The sequence below is a fragment of the Diabrotica virgifera genome, chromosome 2 (genome assembly GCF_917563875.1).
Source record: "Diabrotica virgifera virgifera chromosome 2, PGI_DIABVI_V3a".
Lineage (NCBI taxonomy): Eukaryota > Metazoa > Arthropoda > Insecta > Coleoptera > Chrysomelidae > Diabrotica > Diabrotica virgifera.
Window position 1 is genome coordinate 219,840,164 of NC_065444.1, and position 23,064 is coordinate 219,863,227.

The window sequence follows — 23,064 nt, forward strand, 5'->3', positions numbered from 1 at the left end:
GTTACATCGGTTTGGAGGGGTCGGTAGGACAGAAAGATTTCAGTCACCACAGAGGCCAACGAATTTTAAAGAATTTGGCTGTAAAATACAGAAGACTCACCCATAGCGATATACGGAATAAATTGGAAGAATCAGTGTTCAGTATCGGAGCCCACTGTACGCCGAACTTTGTACAGTATGGGATTCAAATGTCATAGCCCAGTTAAGGAACCAAAACCATCACCACAAATGCCCAAGAAACGCTCAGTTTCGGCCAATTTGCACAAATATTATATACAGTCTTTATGCAAATTGGCCCAAACTAAGCGTTTTTTGAGCAATTGTGGTGACAGTTGGTTGTTTGCTTGGTTCCTAACTGGCCTATGAGATTTGAATCCCATATTGTACAAATTTCGGCGTACAGTGGACTCAGATACTGAACACACTGATTCTTCCAATTTATTCCGTATATCGCTATGGGTGACTTTTCTGTGTTTTACAGCCAAATTCTTTAAAATTCGTTGCCCTCTAGGGGTGACTGACATCATTCTGCCCTACCGACCCCTCCAAACGGATGTAACAGGATTTTGTCTTCTTTAAGTTTTTGAATAAACCCTCGAACTGACGATTAAGATATACCGTTTTTTTACTTTTTTTTCTATTTCTCATTGATACATGTGGTATTTTCTAATAGAGCAGTAACAGAAGAGATTTGCTTAACAGAAAGATTTTTACAATCACTCATATGAAAAAATTTCAATCCAAGATATTCGTCTTTAAAAATTAACATATTTGTATTAATATCTTAAAATAAATTACACAAATTAAAAATAAATATTAATATAGAACAATCTTAACACTCACCACTGCAAATTGTACGAAAATTGAACACCAAGCACTAATTTAACTAAAAAACTAAAGTTGAAAAAGTCGAGTCCTTGCGCATTTTTAGAATATTCTATGAACATCTGTCAAGTTTTCACAATTCAAAAAAAAATACCATTTTTAACTTAATTATGTAGCATGATTATTAAGTAATTATTATTTAACCCATTTAGCGGTTCCGTATCACTTTGAAGATACTTTTAAGGTGCTTGAAATTAAAAAAACTGCTTTTTCTAGGGTGAGTCTAATAAATTGAGCAGGGACTGTATGTGTCTACACTTTATAAATAGTCTTTAACTGAATATGTTGTGGAGGGAGAGCTGTTTGTTTCAAGTTGGTCATTCAGAATTATATCTGTATTTAATTTATTAATTTCCATAGATTCTAATAAAGATAGCTTAAGCTTAAGGCCTTTATTTTGAATACGGAGGATTTGAAACTGGCCATTAAGAGAATGATAATAATCGAGTGTTCATTTTACTCAGGCTGAGTCTACTGAGTCTTGGAGATTTTTTAAAAGATCTTGATATTTTCGATGCCGCCAGCTATCGAATCAGGATCTCCCACGTGATAATTAAACATTTTGCCATTTGGGCTGCCTGAGCGAATAAAAATATATATTTCGTGCCCAATAAAACAAAAAACAAAAATAGAATTATTTATATTTTCTCAAATAAATTTTAAATCAAATGAAAATTACACATTGTATGTTATAAACAACGAATTGTTGCTTGTGTCATTAAGTACAATTCCTATAACAAAATTCCTTAATGAATATTTTGTAAAATATGCGATATCAACTAAGTAAATATATAGTGAAGGCAACAACGCTTAACAATTATTTCTGTATCAGGAACAACAAATGGTACACGATAAAATCCTGTTTCCTTTGATCAAGATAACTTTAATTTGATAAAAAAATGGTAAAAATAGCCACTGCAATAAAAATTATAACAACAAAAACATTCCGTCTTTAATTAATGTTTGTTTTCGAGTACAATTTTTGGTATACATATTAGAGCGGAGTAATTTATATGACAAAAAAAAAGTCATAGGGTCACAATCAGTTTCTGATTCTACAATGAATTCTGTGAAAAAAAAACATTACACCATAGGTATCTGATGAATTTCGAGGCGCCACATTTTTCATTTTAGTTTTGAGGTACATCAGAACTCGTCATTTTATGACTTCTGATGTACATTGAGGTTGCTTGTGGACAAAATTTCAACTTTTTTTATTACGGAAAAGTTTATTTTAGTAGCTTTTGAGACGAGAAATCCATTTTTGATATCTATTTTTACCAAAATTACTCACCAGGGGGCGCTACAATGCAATTTTGTGAACGTCAGGAGTTGTCATTTTATGACTACTGATGTTCATTGCGGTTAATTGTGGACAAGTTTTAAACTTTGTTTACGGAAAAGTGAATTTTAGTATTTCTTGAGACGAGAAATTTAAATTTAATACGTTTTTCTGCCAAAAACACTCACTAGGGGGCGCTACAATACAATTATATGAATATTAGAAATTGTCATTTTATGACTTCTGATCTACATTGCAGTTGATTGTGGACAAATTTTAAACTTTTTTTACGGAAAAGTGTATTTTAATAGCTTTTGAGACGAGGAATCCATTTTTGATATCTATTTGTACCAAAAACACCCACCAGGGGGCGCTACATTGCAATTTTATGATTATCAGAAGTTGTCATTTTATGACTTCTGATGTACATAGCGTTTGATTGTGGACTTTTAAACATTTTTTACGCAAAAGTGTATTTTAGTAGTTTTTGAGACGAGCAATCCATTTTTGATATGTATTTCTACCAAAAACACTCACCAGGGGGCACTACAATGCAATTTTATGAACATCAGAAGTTGTCATTTTATTTTATGACTACTGATGTAGATTGCGGGTGATTGTGTACAAATTTTAAATATTTTTTTACGAAAAAGTGTATTTTAGTAGTTTTTGAGACAAGTAATCCATTTTTGATATGTATTTCTACCAAAAACACTCACCAGGGGGCGCTACAATGCAATTTTATGAACATCAGAAGTTGTCATTTTCTGACTACTGATGTAGATTGCGGGTGATTGTGTACAAATTTTAGACATTTTTTTACGAAAAAGTGTATTTTAGTAGTTTTTGACACGAGGAATTCATTTTTTATCTATTTGTACCAAACATACTCACCAGGGGGAGCTACAGTGCAATTTGCGTCATTTTGTGAGTAAAACAATGTTAATACAGTAGAACCCCGCAAATCCGAACCATAGATGATCCGAACTAATTGGGAGGACAGCCTGTTCGGATTCCGAAAAGTTCGGATTATCCGAAAGTTAGCCTTAACTAGTAGTTCAATTGTAGCTTTCATTGTGATTTTGAGTAGCCAAACGTTCTCGCAAGAGTGTGGACAATATTTTTGGGCTCAAGTTGACTACGAGAGAACCAAAGTAAGTTTGTGTTTAACCTTTATAAACACTTTATAAACCTATATATTAACGTATATTTATTTTTAAGAAATTTTAAATGTGAAAGTCTTAGTAATCCTACATGTCCAATTTTCGGGCTTTACTCTGTATAATAAACATGTTTTTAAGTTTTTGTCTTGAATTTTTTATTTTTTTTTTTCACTTTCCGTTGGTTCGGATTTGCCGAAAGTTCGGTTTCGCGGGGTTCGGATTTACGGGGTTCTACTGTATTATTATTTTTTCTTTTATTTTTATTTAGTAGATATTAATTCTGTGTTATTAAAAATATTTAACATTAACTTGATAATTATAAAATTTTCAAAAAATTAATAATTCTGTTAATAAAATTAATTAAAATATAATAATTAACTAGACCTTAAGCAATTACTTTTATATTAGGTAGGGGAGCCCAAGCGGGGATTTCTGCAGTTTCTCGAGCACGTCAGAATATCACATGGGGAGAAACATTGTACCCTGTAAATGTACCCCTACCATATATGGACTCTAACTACAGGAGATTTCGTTAAGGAGGGTCCGAAAGAATTTATTATTAGAAAATCTCGAAATCATCAGATCAGTGATCAGGTTCCGCGGGACCAGGGCCCGGGCCCCGTGGGGCCCGCTTTAATGCGCTTTTTGATTCTTTTGTTTCTAATTTGCTAGGGACATTTGAACTACACCAGTACACAGATAAGAAATGTAACTGCTTAACAGATTTTCATTTTTGTGTAGGTACTTGTGTAGGTAAAAACGAAGAATAATTATTGCTCAAAAATTTTGAAAACAAAATTTTTTATTGAAATACAGGATACAGGGAATGCTGTTGTAAGGTTCCCTACACATTTTATTTACCTGCTTTCCAAACATGTTTCAACTGATAAAGACTAACCGCCAGGGCCTGCCTACACGTGATAACTCAAACACTTGTATATTAGCACGATTCATGAATAAGATGTCGGTTTACTACAAAGTTGTAAATATGCATTGCAAGTTTTATTGCAATAATCCCAATACAATAGGGTCGATACTGGTACTTATAGAACCGTCATCATTCAGCCTGTACTTTTATATAGGTAGGTGATTCTTAAAAATTTAAATTAAATTCTAAATATAGACAATAGTGGTAAGGATAACTAGTCACTAATTTCTTTTTAAGAAATTCTCGTCGTTTGATAAAATATATCAGCCCTACCGTTATCCAAGGTTTTTTTTATTTAACCGTTTTATCTCCCCAGAGGTTTGTATGAAATTATTTAACTTATTTATAAATGTATCATATTATGCAATTTGAGAATCTATTTTGTTCATATAAATTCTATTCCAATGTTCATTTTTTAAATGCTGTGTTAGTTTTCCGGTATTAATGTTTTTAATTATGACTGTAATTTTGGATGTAGAAAGTTTTTGAGTTTAATTATTTATAAAAACGGCTGACGTAAAGTGATCAATCATGCGAGTATGAAGAACGATAGGATTAATATTAATTTACTGTTTTAATAGCCTATTGTTGTTTTTTAAGTTTCTAACATCAAAAGTAAGTAAATTTCGATCAAAATAATGTTAGTATCTTTTTTTTTTTGGCAAAGAAAGTCGTCAAAATAACCTTCTAATTAGCATCCGAAATGATATTAATCGTTACCGCTTCACAATTTACTTTACTTTATTGTTTATAAGATATGTAAGATTCGTTGGTTCAAAGTGCTTATTTTTGAAAAGGCTGTAGTCAAAATGGCTTAAACGAGTCACTAATCACAAGTGTATGCAAAATTTGAACAGACATATCTTATAACCAATTTTTGTCGTCAGGAAAACAAAAAGTCCAAAATATTCACAATAGCAAAACCTATATTTTTTATACTAGGTAGTTGAGATTTTTGAAGTTGAGTTATTTTGAAAAAACAATTTTTTTCAAAAGTATTAATTTTTTGTTAATTTAAAGCCAAATTGTTTTTAAAATTGAGCACTTTGAAGTGGTAAAACTTACAGATCATATAAGCTAGGGGTCACTTGACATGTTAGCTTTGTGTATGCAAAATTGCATCTCAATGCGAGCAGTTCTTTAAAATTGACAGCAAAAACCGTGAGTAAATGGACTATAAATTAGTTTCAGTTTTTATGAAATATTTTATGATATATGATGATTTATATTGAATGTTTTGGGCGGGGGCCCGCATCCCAACTGGAACCAGGGCCCGCTGATCTATCAGTACGCCACTGCATCAGATTAAGATAAGGTAAGTTAAGTACATGCAGTATATTTAAAAAATCTTGCGATTTGAGCTGATCCGTAAGGAAATGGATGAGTCAAAAAGTTTCACAGCTTTGATCGTCGGAAATGAACTTCAGATCGAAAAACTGAAAACTACGTGTTCAATATTTTTTAAAAATCTATCAAATGACATCAAACACGACCACCCTCGGTGGTGGGGTGGGGGGTTACTTTAAAACATTAAAATAGGATTCCCCACTTTTTTTATTGCAGATTTGGATTTCTTAGGTAAACATAAGTAACTTTTATTCGAGACATTTTTTCGAATTATGGATAGATGGCACTGTAATCGGAAAAAATGATTTTTGGAATTTAAAATAAAAAAATGGAAAGTCTCCAGTAAAATGGAAAACTTACCTTAAGTTTTTTGGTTTTCGGACTTAATTTTCACAATCCAATAGGTCTCCATAACGCTTGAGTAACCGCAAATTTAGCACACCTGTCTCCCCTACTAATACGAACGTATTACATCTGGTAGAGTCATATAACTCCAAGACAAAAAAGGTATAAAATCTTACAATTAAGATGAAGGCGGAAGTGTCTAGTCGGTGTCTAGTCGGACAAACTTTAATCTTTGGGAACACTGGAACAGGGGAAGTTTTAATTGGGAAACAGGTTAAAAATTTGGAACGTCAGACTACGAAAACGTCCCTTATATTTTGTCAGGCAGAACTTCCAATTGATTTGTTACCCTTTCATTAAACACTCACACATTTGCGAAAATCAGACTGCTATTTATCACCAACTGGACATTTTAATAAGTCATAAGTCCGATACGTAGAACATGTCAAAGACAGGAATTATGCTTGGCAAAATATTGCCAAGATGATCAGCAAAATCGAAATATACAATATTTTGATAATGGAGGAAAATGTAATAAACGGCATTCTAACGTTTTCTACACCAAAATTTGACCAAAACCTCGTTTTGAATCATATGAATTTGTTATAATGCCTTATAATGACATTTTTGAGTCCCTCGTATTAACACCTTATTTTTCCATTCATACTTTATGATAAAATGTACAAATTGAGAAAAAAGAAGAAGACTGTTCGGCCTTAAATGTTTCAGCTTGAGCTTATTTTTACGTTCCTCAGAAGCTATACATCAAGTTTTAGAAAAATCGAAGATCCAAAATTTTTTTGATCCAAAATTGAGTGGTTTGGTTACTCAAAAACATCTAATTTATTATATTTCAAATAAATTTAATTAAGCAAAATATTGTTTAGTAAAGTTTATAATAAACTAATTAATATTACCTATTTTTGTAACATATACTCAGGGCCTATTAAATAAAAACGTTGAAAAAATAATATTAACACTGTTTTATCCAAAAAAAGTAGTCGTAAAATGACAAAAATGGCACTGTAGTGCCCCCTGGTGAGTACTTTTGGGACCAATAGATATCAAAAATAAATTCCTTGTCTCAAAAGCTACTAAAATACACTTTTCCGTAAAAAAAGTTTAAATATGTCCCCAGTGAACCGCAATGTACATCAGAAGTCATAAAGTGACAAATTCTGATGTTCATAAAATTGCATTGTAGCTCCCCCTGGTGAGTGTTTTTGGTAGAAATACATATCAAAAATGGATTGCTCGTCTCAAAAGCTACAAAAATACACTTTTCCGTAATAAAAAAAGTTGAAATTTTGTTCACAATCAACCTCAATGTACATCAGAAGTCGTAAAATGACGAGGTCTGATGTACCTCAAAACTAAAATGAAAAATGTGGCGCCTCGAAATTCATCAGATACCTATGGTGTAATGTTTTTTTTTCACAGAATTCATTGTAGAATCAGAAACTGATTGTGACCCGATGACAAAAAAAATTACTCCGCTCTAATACATATTCTCTTTTATTTTTCCAAATACAAATACACTGATTAAAACGAAAAATGAGCCACTAACGTAATTTAATGTAAAACTGTTTATTACATTAGGTAGGAACTTAAATATGTACGTCCACCTAGTAGACACATATTATAGTTTTATAAACGAAAAAAAAAAACAAGTTTCCAATAAAATGTCTAAGGGTGTCAAAAATTGTTTTTTCGAATTAAATTAATTTACACAAAAAGAAAAATTTATGTAATTCATTTAATTCAAAACACATTTTACTGCTGTCAGAAAAACAGAAATAAATGTTTATTTATCAAATAAACAATGTTTTTTGCTTATTCAATATTTAAGCTGCCACCCACCTGCCTCTTGGCAGTTTGAACATTTAATTTAAGCGAAAAAGAATGTCTATTTGTCAAATAAACATTTTTTATGTTTTCTGACAGTAGTAAAATGTATTTTAAATTAAATAAATTACAAACATTCTCCTCCTTTGTGTTTCAATTAATATTTAATTAAAAACACTTTTTTTGACACTCTGTATAAATAATTATGTTAAGGTTTATATTACTGAATAGAAATTTGAATAACATTTCAAATGAGCTATCACACGACCCCTATTTTCATTTAAAAATCATCACACTCAAATGGATGACGTCACTAGTATTATGTACATGGCAAAAAATAGTAATTTAAAAATAAAAATCGACCTGTTTCGGGACTCATTTCCAATGAAAAATGAATACCCGTTCATGAAAAAATGAATTTATTCCAACCTTTACGTGCTCACTGTATAACTATATTATGATAGGATAATATCGACACCCCCATCGAACAAGGTTGTAACTCAAGTTAATCTATTTTCAGATTTCAACACAGGCGAATTCGGCAAAAAATTGCGCACACATCAATATAAACGGCATAGTTTAATTCTCAATAGTTTGGCTAATACTCCATTGAAAAAAAAAATGTATTTTAACTTACGTGTGCCATTTTAACCTGAAAAAGGCAGTATAGACAAGCCGAAAAGGGCGGGTTCGTTGGGAAAAATATTCCCATGAGATTTTTTTGCATAATCACATTCGTGAGACATCCCAGAATAAGGTTCAGAAGTTGACCACGTGAAAAAGTGGTCCAAATTTTTTTATACCAATTTTTTTTAATCAAATTGCAAAATCAATATTTTTGGCCCTGACAATTTTTTTGTAGGTTTTTTGGACCATTCTGGATAAAAAAGGTCTTATAAGTTTTCTCCAAAGTTGATCGTTTTCGAGTTATAAGCAATTTAAAATTGAAAAAACGAAAAATGGCGGTTTTCAAGGCTTATAACTCGGTTAAAAGTTATTATTATGAAAGTCAGAAAGTGACTTAATCAAAGTTTAATGCCCCCTACAAGATCCCGAAGAAATTTTTGTCATTATTTTATTACTAAGCTGTTATTTTTAAGTAATAATAATGAGCGCCATGCACGTGTTAGGCGGCCGTAAATGATAAGTGCGAGAGAGATGTCATTCCGGCAGTCCAATTGTGCATCTTACTTGCACTCATATTTACAGCTGCGTCTGTACGATCTAACCGCCCATTGTTATTAATTAAAAATAACAGCTTAGAAATACATTTATAACACAAATTTCTTCAGGAACATGTAGCGGAGGCTTTAAATTTTGATTTAGTCACTTTCTAACTTTCATAATAATAATTTTTAACTGAGTTATTAAGTCTTAAAAAGGGTCATTTTCGCGTTTTTGAAATTTTAAATTGCTTATAACTCGAAAAAGATCAACTTTAGAAAAAAAATATAAGAGATCTTTTTTGTCCAGAATGGTCCAAAAAACCTAAAAAAATTTGTACGAGCCAAAAATATTGATTTTTGCAATTTGACTAAAAAAAAATTGAACCACTTTTCTTCTTGAACCTTTTTTCTTCACTTCTTGAACCTTATTCTGGGATGTCCCACGAATGTGATTATGCAAAAATATCTCATGGGAATATTTTTCCCAACGGACCCGCCGTTTTCGCCTTGTCTAGTAACACTAGATACTCTCTATGTTAAATATTTACTTTCTTTATACTTGACGATTAACAAGGTTTTTAAACGAGTTACAACTTTGTTGCACGTATGTTTAATTTATAGGGTAATCAAACATATGGTGCATCTGATAAGTCAATTTATCGAAATGAAAATAAAAAAGGAGTTACGGACTTTTTTTTCCTTTTTGATAGTTGCGGTGCTTGCGGTACTTCTATGTAGTGAAAGAGTATAATATTAACATTACACATGACATGTATTTTTTGAAACAGCACATTCACTAAACGAGGGTGATTCAATGCATGTGTGATATCGTATTAGTTTAAAAGAGTCTATTCTCCTTTTCATGAACATTTTTCAGTGCGTCACAAATTATAGAAAAAAAGGTAAGTCCGTGATAATACACATTTATGACATTTATTCTAACGTGACATTTTAGTTAAATCTGACAGTTGTCAAATTTTATTTTCAATTTGGAATAAAACCAAATCAATTGTGTCTATTGCATTTATAAAATGGTATTTTCTTTCATTTGTATAGTCTTATAAATTGTACAGATTATATTGATAATAGTATTATTTTATTTAATAAATAATTCTTTTTTGATTATGGCGCCATCTATCGACAACTAGAATAATCACCAAACTAGAATAATTACCAAAGTATTCACAGACGTGCCTTTTTTTCTGTCACATACAATTTAATGCGTTAGAGAGAAATCGAAAAACTGTGACGCACTGAAAGATGATCATGAGAAAAAGAATAATCATTTCGCTACAAATTTTTAAAAATTCATGTTTTCGTTTTTTGCCTCTGAGTTACAACCTTCTTCGATGGGGGTGTCGATATCATGCATTGTCGAAATCTACCACTATAAAATTTGTAATGAATTAGTAAAAAAACTAAATTGCAATTCACTTACCGATTCAACAACAACAGGATACTTCTCAACGATAACATCTTTCACGTTAAATGCGACGTTACGACCAATCTTTCCTAGATTAACGAGCAACTCAACGTAAGGTTCTGAAAAGACGGCAACATTTTGTTGCAAACCTGGGAACTGTTCTTCAATTTTTTCACTTGTCCAATGTAATCCGCTCTTAACTCTGTCTATCGCCAAATGTGAGTATTCACATACTTTATATTCTTTTAACGTTTTCCTTGTAAGAGAATCTGAAATCAAAAAATATTTTATAGTTTTCCCCAAATTGAGTATCATTAATAATCTTCAGTTATAAAAACAAGTTTGATTTACTGTGCAGATAGCTGAATTTATTACGTTTTTAATTCTACTTCACTTTTACATAGGCAGTTTAGTTCACGTCAATATGTCACGACTATAGATTAAATCGTCATACTAGATTAGGTTATATTTATAGGACATTCACTCACGGTAAAATATTGCAAAGCCTCCGAATTTTAAAGAACCGCTTGGATTAACATGTTTGGCATATACATAGCTAACATGTAAAAGAAAAAAAGTGATATTGTGCCGATGTGTGCTTTTGCCCTGGGGGTGAAAAATATACGTTAAAAATAAGTCCGAATGTGGATAAACTGACTAATTCTAAGCAATTTTTGTCCTATAGTTTTCTCACTCATTCAATACTTGTTGAGTTATTTGCGTGGTTCATTTTTCACAAAAAAAAACACGTTTTAGTTGGTTTTTCGCAAAATCTCAAAATCTAAGTATTTTATCACAAAAAATATTCTTAGTAAAAATATAGCTTATAAAAGGGTGAAAAAAATGGTGTAGGCATGTGCGTAAACTTTTCTAAGTGTTTAAAAAAGCGTTATTTTTTTTTGTTATTTAAAAAACTTTCTAGTATTGAAAGTAGGAAGCTACGTTCAAAATAATGTTAGTCCCTTTTTTTGGTAAAAAAATCGTGACATGATTGTCAATCATGCATACACCATTTTTTCTCACTTTTTTATAAGCTATATTTTTGCTAATATTTTTTTCGATAAAATACTTTTTGAATTATTTGCGAAAAACCGTCTAAAAATGTGTTTTTTTTTTGTTAAAAAATGGACATATTCACTCGCAAATAACTCGAAAAGTATTGACTTAAAGAAAAAACTCTATAGAACAAAAGTTGCTTAGGGTAGTCTATCTACTTCCGGACTTATTTTGAACGTATATTTTTCACCCCCGAGAAAGGGTTATACTCGCCCCCAGGGCAAAAGCACACAGCGGCACAATATCACTTTTTTCTTGGACATGCCAATGTTATGTGTATGCCAAATTTCATGTTAATTCAAGCGGTTCTTTAAAACCCGGAGCAAAAACCGCGAATAAATGGACTATTATGTACCGAGTTAAATAATAAATATAAGGTGGAATAAATAGGGTACATTCCATGTCAAATCAGTCAGGCAAAGAAACTTTTGGATCTCCGATTTTTCTGAAACTTGGTGTATAGCTTCTGCGGGACGTAAAAATAAGATATTTAAGGTCAAAAAGTCTTCTTCCTTTTCTTCTTTTTTTTTTGTCAAATCGTTATTTTATGCGATTTTGCAGTGAGTTGGTGTTTATTTAAACAATTTGCATTTTCTATCGTAAAGTATCAATGGAAAAAACAATATTTTAATAGAAGGGACTCAAAAATGTCATTATATGGCATTAAAACAAGTTATTTTGATTCAAAACGAGTTTTTGATGAAATTTTATAGTATTAGAAGAATTTGAATTATTTTACAATACAAAAAACTTACATGCAATAATATCAGACTCAAAAGTATATTAGTCCAGTCGGGATAGCATTTGACCTTTTGACCATTTTGACCGGGCAGCATGCCGAGCTGCCCAAAATTTTATTTTTCTAATCTTTAGGGGGGTCAATAGTAGCCTAAATTTAAAATCGCGAATGAATTCTTCCGTTACGTTAGCCGCCATCTTGATTTTAAAGGAGAACCGTTTTTGCTCAATATCTCCGCCATTTTTAACTTTTCGACAAAAATGGTAGAAACTGAAATTGTTCCAAATAAATCGTATTTACAATTAATACAATTTCTTTTTAACAATTTTAATTTTTGTCGTGAGGCCGACATTTTCCGAGTAAATTGTACTTACATTAGACGCCTATATTTTTGACTATGATATTGCATGTAACTTTTTTAGTATTGTAGAATAAATCACATCCTTCTCACCACCTAAAGTCCTATGTTTTGGCTATCTGTGGGCAAATTTTCAGCCAAATCGATTATGATGTATTTTGGGAATGGAGGAAAATGTAAAAAACGGTATTTTAACGTTTTCTACACTATAAAACTTGTATTTGTCGGCGTGTGTTTAACACACACCGATTTTTACAATAGTAAAATAAGTTCGGGCTGCAAATATTTTACCCTGTATACATTTAAAAAGTATAAAGGTAAGTAAATACATAATATGTATGTACATACACTTTTTTTAAATGCGGATTTGAGTTACGATATGAGAATCACCATATTATGATTCACGGGGTCTTGTTAATTGATGTCAGTGAGTACAGCTGTGTGTAATGGTTATAAACTCATATTCACTTTCAAGCGTTAACCCGAAGTTTTTATAATAGATTTCACTTGTGACTTGTGTAAATGTTTCATTATTTTAAAAAAGAGTTATGAAAACGAAGAAAAAGAAATTAATATAATGATGAAGCTAAAAGTTTCAGTATTAAATAATATAGGGCAGTCAATGAGATTACTTGGCTTCGAATTCTATCCTACATCGATTTACTTGATATTTTCACAATCAGTAGAGAATAGCTCAAGAAACAAAGTCTACCCTGTGCCGATGTGTGCTTTTATCTTGGGGGGTGGTTCCCACCCCTTCTCGAAAGTGGAATATTTTTTGGTTAAAATAACCACGGAAGTGGCTAGAGAACCTAATTCTAAGCAAAACCTGTTCTATATGACCCCTTTTAGGACGGTTTTTTGCGAATACCTTAAAATCTATGCATACAATGAAAAAACTATATAAAATATTTTTGTAGCTTATAAAAAAATAAAGAGATTCGTTCCTTCATAAATACTCTAGTTACAATACAAAAAGAGATACGGTAGGTGAGAAGAGTTTGGTTTTTTGGTGCATGCTCAAATCGGTGTATTCAACTTGAAATACAAGAAAAACGGTCGACTTTAGGTGTATAATGTTACAAATACCTTTTGTAGTGCTTGAAAACACCTTTAAATGAGCTATATTAAAGGTCCATTACATTAAAACTAAGCGAGATATGCTGCAAAAAAACTTGATGACTAATGTATTTTAAGAAAATATGAGAATTATATTTAACCCCTCATTTATCAAAATGTCAATACATCGTTTTCCTTCTACAATACTTTTTATTATGGTGTTATTTCTATGTTCAAAAAGTTGGATGGGTTTAAAATGAATAGTTTTTGAAAAAAATAAAATAAAATTATAGAGCGCATTTTTAAATTTTCTTAAAATTTTTTTTTTCTCCATGTAACTCGAAAATGATAAGAGATACGAAAAACTATACCACACAAAAATGTAGGGTTTTGTTAGATAAAAATTTTGTTTTTGTTTTTCATTATTGTACCTCTTATCATTTTCAAGTTACATGTAGAAAAAGTAAGGTTTTTAAGAAAATTTAAAAATGCGCTCTATAAATTAATCTTATTTTTTTTTCAAAAACCATTCATTCAAAAACCTGTCCAACTTTTTTAACATAGAAATAACACTATAATAAAAGGTACTGCAGAAGTAAAATGATGCATTAAAATTCTGATGGATGAGGAGTTAAATATATTTCTCATTTTTTCTTAAAATTAATGTATGATCAATTTTTTGCAGCATATCTCGCTTAGTTTGAATGTATTAGTATTAGACCTTTAATATTGCTCATTTTAAAGGCCTTTTCAAGTACTATAAAAGGTATTGGTAGTATTATACACCTAAAATCGACCGTTTCTCTGATATTTTAAGTTAAACACAACGATTTGAGCATGCACCAAAAAAAAACAAACTCTTTTCACTTACCATATCTCTTTTTGTATTATAACTAGAAAATTTATGAAGGAACTAATCTCTTTGTTTTTTTTTATAAGCTACAAAAATGTTTTATATAATTTTTTTAGTTAGATGCATAGTTTTTATGGTATTCGCAAATAACCGTTTCGATAGGTGTTACGTTTCAATGAAAATAGACTTTGAAGTAGGAGATAAGTAGAGGCTATTCCCAAAATTTCATCAAAATCCATGCAGTAGGTAGTAGGATATAATTCGGTGGTAATAACCTATTGCTCCCATTGACTGGCGTAATAGTAAATAAAAAATACTAATAAGGCATGGTTGCACCAACAAATTTTAAGCTTAAATTGAGCGTTAAGCTTAAATATAAATGTAAAGCCTTGAAGTATAAGCTGAGCTGGGCGAAGCTAGAGCTTAAGATCTGTTGGTGCAACCAGGTATAAAAGATAACGAACCATTTGATAATGAAGAAAGACAAATGTAAAAAATCCTAACAGGAAATCCGTTTCAGACAGTGCACAATAGATACGGAAAAAATGGCTAGGTGATGTGCAGAGGTTTTTAAATTAGTTTAACTATAATTCATATTCAGTCTAGCATTGTTGATATATCTGCAGATTTGTTGAAAATATTTTAATTGGACGATGATATTAAACGAAAATTTTAAGTTTAAAAAAGTCTAAAAAATATAAAATTCAATTAGGTAACTAGATAAAAATTATTTGGTCAGTACTTTTAAATTGTAAGTTTATTCATGAGGTTAACAAGTCAACGATTCGTTTGAATGATGTAACCTGTTTTACACATCAAGGTCAGTCAATAAGAATTTTTAATTATCTTTAATTTAATAGAGTTTTGTGAAGAGAATTCACGTTTAAATAATATTTTTATACCATCATTAAATTTAGGACTAATTATAGAACAAATGATCGTTTTGTTCCGCTAAAAAAATCTGTGATAAGAAATTTCCATGCTGGTACTCCTCTGAGCTGAAGAAGTTGCTTCACGAGAAGAAATCAGCGCACAAGATATATAAGAGCACAAGGTGTCCAGAAAGTTATGCAGCATTTAGTAACTTAAGAACTAGATGTAAATTTTTATCAAGACAGTGTTATGCTGATTACATTCAACGTACCGAACATTCTATTGTTAATAACGTTAAATCCTTTTGGAAATTTGTAAGTAGTAAAAGGGAAAATAACGCTATACCTAATACAATGACTCTTGGAGATCGCACTGCCTTCAATGGAACTGATATTGCTAATCTTTTTGCTAACCAATTCTCTTCCGTCTATACTAACCAATCCTTACATCCGCATGTAACCCAGATTTAACCTTTGATTAATGTGTCTAATTATCACATTGAAATTTCAAAAATCTACGAAAAACTGTCTGAACTCAATACCAACAAAGGTCCTGGTCCTGATGGAATTCCCCCCACTTTCCTTAAAACATTCAGCTTCATTCTATCGCGCCCACTTTTTTAATTTAATAAGTCTTTAATAACAGGGGAATTTCCAGACTACTGGAAAAACTCTTGTGTCACTCCAATATATAAATCAGGTCGAAAATCGGATATAGGTAACTATCGTCCCATTTGTATTCTTAGTGCTATTCCTAAAGTTTTTGAGAGCATTATTTCCGATTATTTAAGTTATGACTTCGCGCCAATTATAGGGGCCCAACAATTTGGATTTACATCCACAAAATCAGCAGAATTGGGTCTCATAACATATGTTGATTTTTTGACAGATGCTCTTGAGAGGGGTTTACAAGTTGACTCTGTGTATACTGACTTTTCCAAAGCTTTCGACAACGTTAATCATGAGCTCTTGATTCATAAACTTTATTTATACGGAGTTAATGGCCATATATTGAAGTGGCTCAAGAGCTATCTTATGCAAAGATCGCAAATTGTCAGGGTTAATCACCACTATTCTCATACCATTTCTGTTACCTCACGTGTACCACAAGGATCACACTTGGGACCTCTGTTGTTTAATATATTTATTAATGATCTAATACCCTGTTTCCAAGTAAGTGAAACTTTGTTATTCGCTGATGATTTAAAATGTTTTAAAATAATCACATGTGAGGCTAATCCACTTAGTCTACAAGGTGATATTGATCGCCTATCTAACTGGTGTAGGCAAAATGGTATGTGTTTGAATGCATCCAAATGCCATATTCTTCGTTTCCACCGAACTCATCATCTGACCTTACATTCTGCCTCTGAAACTAGGGATCTAGGTGTGATCCTTGACTCTGCCTTTAGCTATAAATCACACATTTCCAGTACAATACAGAAGTCTATGAAGATGCTTGGCTTTATAAAAAGAACCACCAGAGACTTTACAAACATCTCAGCTATTAAATCCCTTTATTTCTCCCTGGTTAGATCTCATTTCGATTACTGTTCCACAATTTGGTCCCCCTATTACTTTACTCATAAACTGAAACTTGAGGCTGTCCAACACAATTTTCTGAGATATACTGCCACTAAGATGCATGTATACTACGACTATTCTGTATTAGAGCGCATACTGAACTTACCTCCTCTTGAGGTATGCAAAAAACAAAGAGACTTGATAATTTTATTTAAAATTATCAACAGGCTGTGTAACTGCCCCGAGCTTCTCTCCAAAATATCTCTATTTGTCCCCAGTCGTTCGACTAGGCAGGTGCAAACCTTTTATGTCTCTTTTCATAGATTCAATTATTCTTACAACACATTTATTCCTAGAACTCTTCGATTAGCTAACTCATTAAATAACCTCGAAATTTTTAATATATCAGTTTCCCGCTTTAAAAACCATATTTCTTCCCTAACTTAACTTTTTAATATTTTCGGCCAGAGCTTTTGTATTGTGATTAGTGTTACATGACCTGTATGTATTAGATAACTCAAAACCGTTATACCTTGGAACATTTCTGAATTGATTTAGGTGATATATTTTGTTTGTAATTGTACTGACCTAATGTTATCTTATTCTTTTTTTTTCTTTTTGGTAACTGTACTGCTCATAGAATTATTTTTTCTCAAACCACTTTGTTATGTTATATTATGGTAATTTATGTTATATAATTGTATAATTATGTTATATAATTTAGAACACTGTAACATTTATATCTGAATAGGGCTTGCCCGTGAATAAATAAATAAAATAGCTTAAAAACAGTTTTCGTTTTAAAAGTGATACTCATTAGTAAATTTTATCTGTGAAAAAATCATCAATTTTCCGTAAAAATATTATACAGGTTTTTGAAGGTTCTAAAAGGTAAATACATGCGTCAGACTCCATAAAGATACACACAAGTTCAACATTCATCGTTGAGTTCGACAGGGTTAGTAGTGCAGTCACTGAAGGTTTTCGCCTCCGATTTCGTTGAACCTCCATTGATTTTCATGAAAATTGGTGAGTAGTTAGAGAATACCTCAAGGAACAAAGGTGACATAACGCCAACTTGCGCTTTTATCCTGGGGGTCGATTCCACCCCTTCTCGGGGGTAAAAATTATTTGATTAAAAATAATACCATAAATCGATAGAGGGTCAAATTCTAAGCAAAATTTGTTATATAAAGTTATTAAAATAAAAAAACTTTTTGAGTTATTAAACATCAAAGATTTTAATTTTTCGTGAGAAAAATCCATGTTTTAACCGATTTTTCATAAATAACTCAAAAACTATAAGTTTTTACAAAAAAGTTCTAATTACCAAAATTGAAGCTAATGAAAAACGAAATAAACTCCTAGCTTAAAAAACTAAACTAATGTTAATTGAAAGTGAGTTAGGGGTAATTGAATGCATATTTTTTTAGACGAGTACTCTAATCTAAGTATTCAAGCTTAAATAACGGGAAAACGATCCATTTTATAAAATGTACGTGTTATACACATATCAAAGTACTTCGGAATACCTATCAAATGAGCTCCAGCAGAAGTTAATAGCATCAAAATTAAGCAAGTTATGATGAAAATAAGAGAGCCCTTTCGAATTTTTTAGAAAAAAGTGAAAAATAAAACATACGCCATTTCCACAAAAATTAAAATTTATAGTAATCCTTACTATAATTTCTTTATATTAGCATAAGTAATGATTTCAATAATTTTGACCGGTTTCGAATGCATATTTTTGAAAAAAAGATATAATTTAAGAAAATCAGAATTTTTAAAATTATTGTAATTTTCATTTTCTTTTGATAATAACTTCAAAAATACTCAATATACGTAAAAAATGATATTTAACCAAATTTTAGTTTTTTCTGTACCAAATATTCTACCGTTTTTACTATTTCCTTAGGGTAAAAACTAACCGAGATAGAAACGTTTAAAACTTAAAGTTTGCTGCGACAACCATGTAATCGGGACTATTTAACCTTTTATTTTTAAAAAAGTAAGAGGATAAGGATAAAATTGACTTGGTTTATTATCCCTTGAAATTAGCTTTCAAATGGTTTTTAGGCGAACCTGATATCGTAAAAACTGACGTGAGTTATTAAAAAAACAACACCATTTTTTGGAAAAATTTTTAGTGCATAAACTTTGAACGCTATCAACTTGTTCGGGGACTCATTTGATAGATATTTTTAAGTACTTTGACAAATGTTTAATACTTTTATGTCATAAAATGCATACTTTTCCCGTTATTTCAGATTGAATATTTGGATTTGGGGACTCACCGAAAAAAATATACATTCAATTATCTAACTCACTTTAAATTAAAACTAAAATGGTTTTTTAGTAACTAGTTTATTTCATTTTTTATTAGCTTCAATTTTGGTAAGTATAACTTTTTTCTAAAAACTTACAGTTTTTGAGTTATTTATGGAAAATTGGTTAAAAACATGGATTTTTCTCACGAAAAATTAAAATCTTTGATGTTTAATAACTCAAAAAGTTTTTTATTTATTTTAATAACTTTATATAACAAATTTTACGTATAATTTGTCCCTCTATCGATTTATGGTATTATTATAATTAAAATAATTTTCACCCCTGAGAAGGGGTGGCATCCACCCCAGGATAAAAGCGCAAGTTGGCATCATGTCACCTTTGTTCCTTGAGGTATTCTCTAACTACTCACCAATTTTCATGAAAATCGATGGAGGTTCAACGAAATCGGAGGTAATAGCTCATATCCACCTTCAGTGACTCCACTATAGTACATTTCGCCAAAACTGTTCAAAACATTATTGGAATACATGCGTAAGCGCGCGAACCTAGTCGAAAATGGCATAAACATAAATGGAGAGCAACTTAGTCACCTCAAGTTCGCGGACAATATAGTCCTGATAACAAATCGCATTGATCATGCCAAGGAAATGTACGAAAGGCTTTAGCATGCCTCTACACAAGTGGGTTTAAAGAACAACCACCAACAAAAAACACAAATGATGACAAACCTCGTTTTGAGCGAGACTATCAATATGCTGGAACAAGTATGGAACAAACATCAGCATACAATGAACTAATAGTCCAGAGAAATAAGGTTTTTGTCGGGACAGTTGACCATCCAGGTTGCAAATGGATTTTTGGGTACTATATACCTAATACATTATAAATACAAATATGCCCGTCACAGTTCGGACGAGAAACTTAGTTATTAACAAATAAGGGTCAAAAATGGCAGTTTTTTCGTTTAAATCGCTACAGGTAAAAATAGGGTAATTAAATATCTTATTTATAATATTTTTCTTTTAGTAGATGAGGCAAGGTTTAAAATGACACTTTTTGAATTTTCTTCCGATCATTTTTTGCTTCGGAAATTGCAAAATAAGACTAAAATTTCAAAAATAAAAATGTGCTATAACTTTTGCGAAAATGGCCTTAAGACTTTCATATTGCATGAAAAAATGAGTCAAACATTCCGTATATTGCACAAAAATTTTTAAGACGATTCGTCAATTAGTTTAAATTTTATTCAATTTGTTTATCGCAAAGAGCTTTTTTTTCGCAATGTTATTGTTCAGAAAATAATAATGATATAGCAATTCTGTGGAAATCACGTGCAAGAAGAATAGTTATATTTTCAAAGTATTGAAAAAAAAAATCATTAAAAAGTCGTTTTTATAACTCCGAAAACAGTTTAGTAAAATAGAGACATTTTTGGCTTATAAACAATTTGAATAGCTTTGTTAATATTGACTATAGAGTAAATCTACTTTAGGATTTCAAAAACTGGTATTTTTACACGAATTTTCAGAAAAAACTTTTTGCCTAGGTTAACTAAATTTCTCGTCCAAACTGTGACGGGCATTTTTGTATTTATAATGTATTAGGTATATATGTAGTACCCAAAAAACCCATTTGCAACCTGGCTACTCAAGTGTCCCGAACATGGTATATTTTTGCCTTATTTCCCTGGCTATAATACGTAAAATAGGGTTGACTTAGGCGGCTTATGGAAAGCTAACAGACGTTTTCAAATCAGCTCTTCCCATCTGCTTAAAGAGAAAGGTCTTTACTAACGCTCAGTGCGTTAATTGATATTTAGTGTAAATCAAACTGAATCTTAAGCTTTATTACATAATACCAAATAATAAAATAAAGTAAAGGTTGATAATGTAATTAATTATTTATATGGGAAATAAGCCACAATTAAAATGAAAAAAATAATTTTATTAACGTTTCGACGCCCAAATCGGGTGCCGTTGTCAAAATACAAAATATTACTAAAATAAACTAAAGTGTTGTTGCTAAGCAAAAAAATTCTTCTAATAATTTATTTAATCTCACTAATTTATATTGGCAATTCAGACATATATTATACATTTTAAAGTAGAAATTATGTGTCGCAAATTCCTCGGTAGAATGCAGTAGGATGTGGTTACCCATACTGAAAGAGGAAGTCAATAGAAAGAAAATACCAAGATTAGTAAGTCAATAATATCGAGCTAGTACATATTTTATATTTTAGTATTACTTATATATCTAGTATTATTAATATTATTTATAATTTAAACATGTTACAAGTCAGAATTTGGTATTATTTTTTGAGAGTAAATTAATGTAAGACCAAATACTTACGATGTCGGGATAGTATCACAGGTTTTTCCTGGTTTTCCCTTGTGATTTACTATGAAGTCTCTAACGCGAGAATTTTACTGTCGTTGCATTTGGTTGTCTTTTTAAAGACATATCACATGCTATAATTTTTTATGACGGATATTCTTGAGTTGGGGTTAATTTCATGTAATCGAATGAACTATCTTTCAGTAAGTCGTCCCAGGAACGCAACTCATAAATATTGGCAATATCATTTTAAAGTCTTCTACTTTAAAATGTATAATATATGTCTGAATTGCCAATATAAATTAGTGAGATTAAATAAATTATTAGAAGAATTTTTTTGCTTAGCAACAACACTTTAGTTTATTTTAGTAATATTTTGTATTTTGACAACGGCACCCGATTTGGGCGTCGAAACGTTAATAAAATTATTTTTTTCATTTTAATTGTGGCTTATTTCCCATATAAATAATTAATCATAAAAATGCCACAAGGAAATAGCTTCAGAACAACGTTGATAATGTAATTATTCGAGGTTGTTACCTTTTCTTAATAAAAAAAAGATGATAAGAAGTGGATAGATTTTGATTTTATTAACCTAATGTTATCTTCAAATGATTTTGTTTTCTGATATTCATATTCGCAAAACATTCGCACAAATTTCGCGAATGCGAATACGAATGCGAATATGCAAAAATATGCGAATATTCGCGAATGCGAATACGAATATTTGTTACATCACTAGTGGGGTGAACTACGAGAGGCCTACGTTTAGTAGTGGACAAGTATAGGCTGAATCATGATGAAAAGGTGAATGAGAGATAGCTGATGACAAATCCTTGAAGACGTGCAGTTGATTTTCCTTTGTTTTCTTTTGATCAATCATAAAAAGTGAAAAAATCATTTTCAAAGTAAAATTGTGGCTTATTCCGGCCAAAAATACTAATCATTTTTTATCTATAAAACATTTCTTATGCATTTTAGAGAAAAATGGTTCACATAAAAGTTGTAGTTCATAAAAAGTTCTTTCACTTGTCAATTTCTAAATTAAAATACATAAACATTATTGACTGAAATAATTACAGAATCCTTTATTTTTGCAGTAATTTATGTTTCTTTTTGAATAATGGCATGTAATAAACTTACTTGCATAGAAATCGGCCCACTTAAAAATTTGGTCATTTTTGATGCCTCGCATTTCCTAAATCTGTTGGCCGATTTAAGTGATTTTTTCAATATGTTATAGCTTTATTCTTCAAGAATACCGATGTAATAATATTGTTGCTAAACAGATAAGTGTCATTGTATACCGGGTGTAACAATGGTAGTGTGTTTTTTCCTCAAAGTTTGGAACACCCTGTGGAATATTCTAGCGTACATAAAATATTGAAATTAAAATTCAATTGTAGCCTTAGGCTTTCTTAACGTCTTGCTTTTTGATTCATTCGCTTATGTTGGATAATAAAAAGTTAGATGCTTTAATAACTAGACATGTTCTTCATCAATACACGGTGTTTCTAAATAAGTGGGACAAACTTTAAGGGGTAATTTTGCATGAAAAAATAATGGCAGTTTGCTTTATAAACATATGTTTAC

The 23,064-nt window shown here is 30.9% G+C and overlaps 1 protein-coding gene across 1 annotated transcript in view; it reads right to left on the minus strand.

Annotated features, from left to right (window-relative positions):
• Positions 1-23,064, minus strand: part of LOC126880383 (transmembrane protein 214) — a 134,253-nt gene that overhangs the window by 6,593 nt on the left and 104,596 nt on the right. The window contains exon 8 of the mRNA XM_050644210.1: positions 10,400-10,653. Coding sequence (XP_050500167.1) covers positions 10,400-10,653 — 254 coding nt within the window. The remainder of the gene's footprint in view (positions 1-10,399; positions 10,654-23,064) is intronic.